Source organism: Diospyros lotus, chromosome 1, assembly GCF_014633365.1.
Source record: "Diospyros lotus cultivar Yz01 chromosome 1, ASM1463336v1, whole genome shotgun sequence".
Classification (NCBI taxonomy): domain Eukaryota; kingdom Viridiplantae; phylum Streptophyta; class Magnoliopsida; order Ericales; family Ebenaceae; genus Diospyros; species Diospyros lotus.
The window spans coordinates 50,424,205-50,426,059 of NC_068338.1; the positions used below are offsets into that span (position 1 = coordinate 50,424,205).

General features: G+C 44.3%; 1 protein-coding gene across 1 annotated transcript; it reads right to left on the bottom strand.

The window, feature by feature from the left end:
* Positions 1-201: 201 nt before the first annotated feature.
* Positions 202-1,855, bottom strand: LOC127796599 (heat shock 22 kDa protein, mitochondrial-like). The gene is made up of 2 exons (XM_052328848.1): positions 1,555-1,855; positions 202-1,015 (listed from the first exon to the last, which is right to left on the bottom strand). Exons 1-2 carry the CDS (start codon positions 1,778-1,780, stop codon positions 591-593), a joined length of 651 nt encoding a protein of 216 aa, XP_052184808.1. The 5' UTR covers positions 1,781-1,855; the 3' UTR covers positions 202-590.

Genomic DNA, 1,855 nt, shown 5'->3' on the forward strand with positions numbered 1-1,855 from the left:
ATGTTTCCAAGTCTTTTTCTTCATTTAAAAAGTACAATAAAGTGTGCCAAAAAGGGCGATAACCTTTAATTTAAGTAATTAATAATTGAAAAGCCCTAATTTCTCAAATTCACACAAGACTCAACAAATGAACAGGAAAGATAATTAAACAACAGACATACCAAAACCTTCTTTGAATTTACAGATTCAACGAAACCCTAATAGCAGAAAGGATCGCAATAATCAACAAAATCCAAGGTTTGTATAAATCTTGTCTTGCAACATATATCGATTGTGTTGAAAGTTCAATACCATTTTTAAATTAATTGTTTGCATTAATTCATGGGCCCAATTGAGTTTGCAAAGGGCTAAACTGAATGGGCCCTGAATTAGAAACAGGTTCATGAGAGGTTGAAGTAGATTGATACGGTCTCCTCAATTCAAATCACAACGGCCCACATGGAGGAAAGTATTTGGGCTCAACAATCTCAAGTTGGGAAATTAACAAAATTGGAATTCAGAATCCGCTATCAATCAAAGGCAAACATTAGGCTTTAGGCCTTTACCTAATTCGATTCACAAATTTATTTATGAATTACGAGGAAAATCACTCACTCAACCTTGACGTTGAACACATCAGCTCCCTTCTCTTCCGTCTTCACTTTCGGCACCACGACCTTGAGGACGCCATTCTTCATCTCGGCTTTGATCTCATTGGTCTTGTACAGCCTCTCCGGGAGATCGATCCTGCTAGTGTACCTACGCCCGGCATCCTCGTCGCCGGATTCCTTTTCAGCTTCGCCCCTAATGATTAGTGTGTTGTGCTCCACAGACACCTTCACGCTCTCTTTGCCCAATCCAGGCATATCCACACGGAGGTAGAGGCCGTCGTCTGTCTCCCTCGCGTCCCAGCCTCGGCGGAGAGGTGATCCAGAGCCGGGGGTCGCGGCGGCGGTCAATGGGGAGTCCATGATCTGGTCCATCGCGTTCAGGATCTGGCTGAGGCTCCTCGTCGTTGAGAACGGATCAAATGCATCTGGTTTAAGATACATATTGACAGGTTACTAATCATGTCTCGGAGGATGAGAAATCAACGACATTATAATGCATGTCAAATCGGAAAAGGCACAAAAACAACGAGTTCGAAAGATAATTAATCCGAGAGGAAGATACATTAGGATTGAGGGAGATAAACAGGGTGTCCGTGTATCAGTAAACGACAATGGAAAACAGGGCTTGAAGATTTACAAAGCGAAAACTTCCACAAATACAAGCACAAACAGAGAATTGGAAGGCATTAGATTAGTTCCTGAAACTGAACCCACACTCGGAACGAGAAATAAAAGCGAGTACGCACGCGTCTTGCATAAAATCGACTGAAAATTCAGAGAAGGATTCATTCCGACTAATAAAGAGAAACAGAGAGCTGTTCAGAAATCGAAAATGAGAAATGAAGTTCGAAGCTACCAAAGCCAGAAACCTCCGAAGTAACCAAACGCAGCAGTGTAGCCAGTGTTTACAGTCATTTATTCATATACCTGGAGAGAGAACATTAAGAAGAGATCAGACAAGTACCTAAGAACGAGAAGGGAGCGAACTTGACGCGACGGAGAGCAGGGCGATTGCACCAGCGCCGAACGCCGTTGACGCTACATTCGTAGTCGTCGGAGTCTGAAACACGAGCAGCGTTGGTGTTGAAGAGCCGAGATGCCGGCTGTGCCGCCGAGCGAGCGACGAGAAGGGGCTTCGGGAGGAGGTTGGAGAAGACGAGCCTCTTTAGAGGAGGAAGCGAGGAAGCCATTTCCGAGCAATAGAAACAGAAACTTCAGAGATCACGACGAATGATTGATGGAACGAGACCGAGAATGGGAATGGC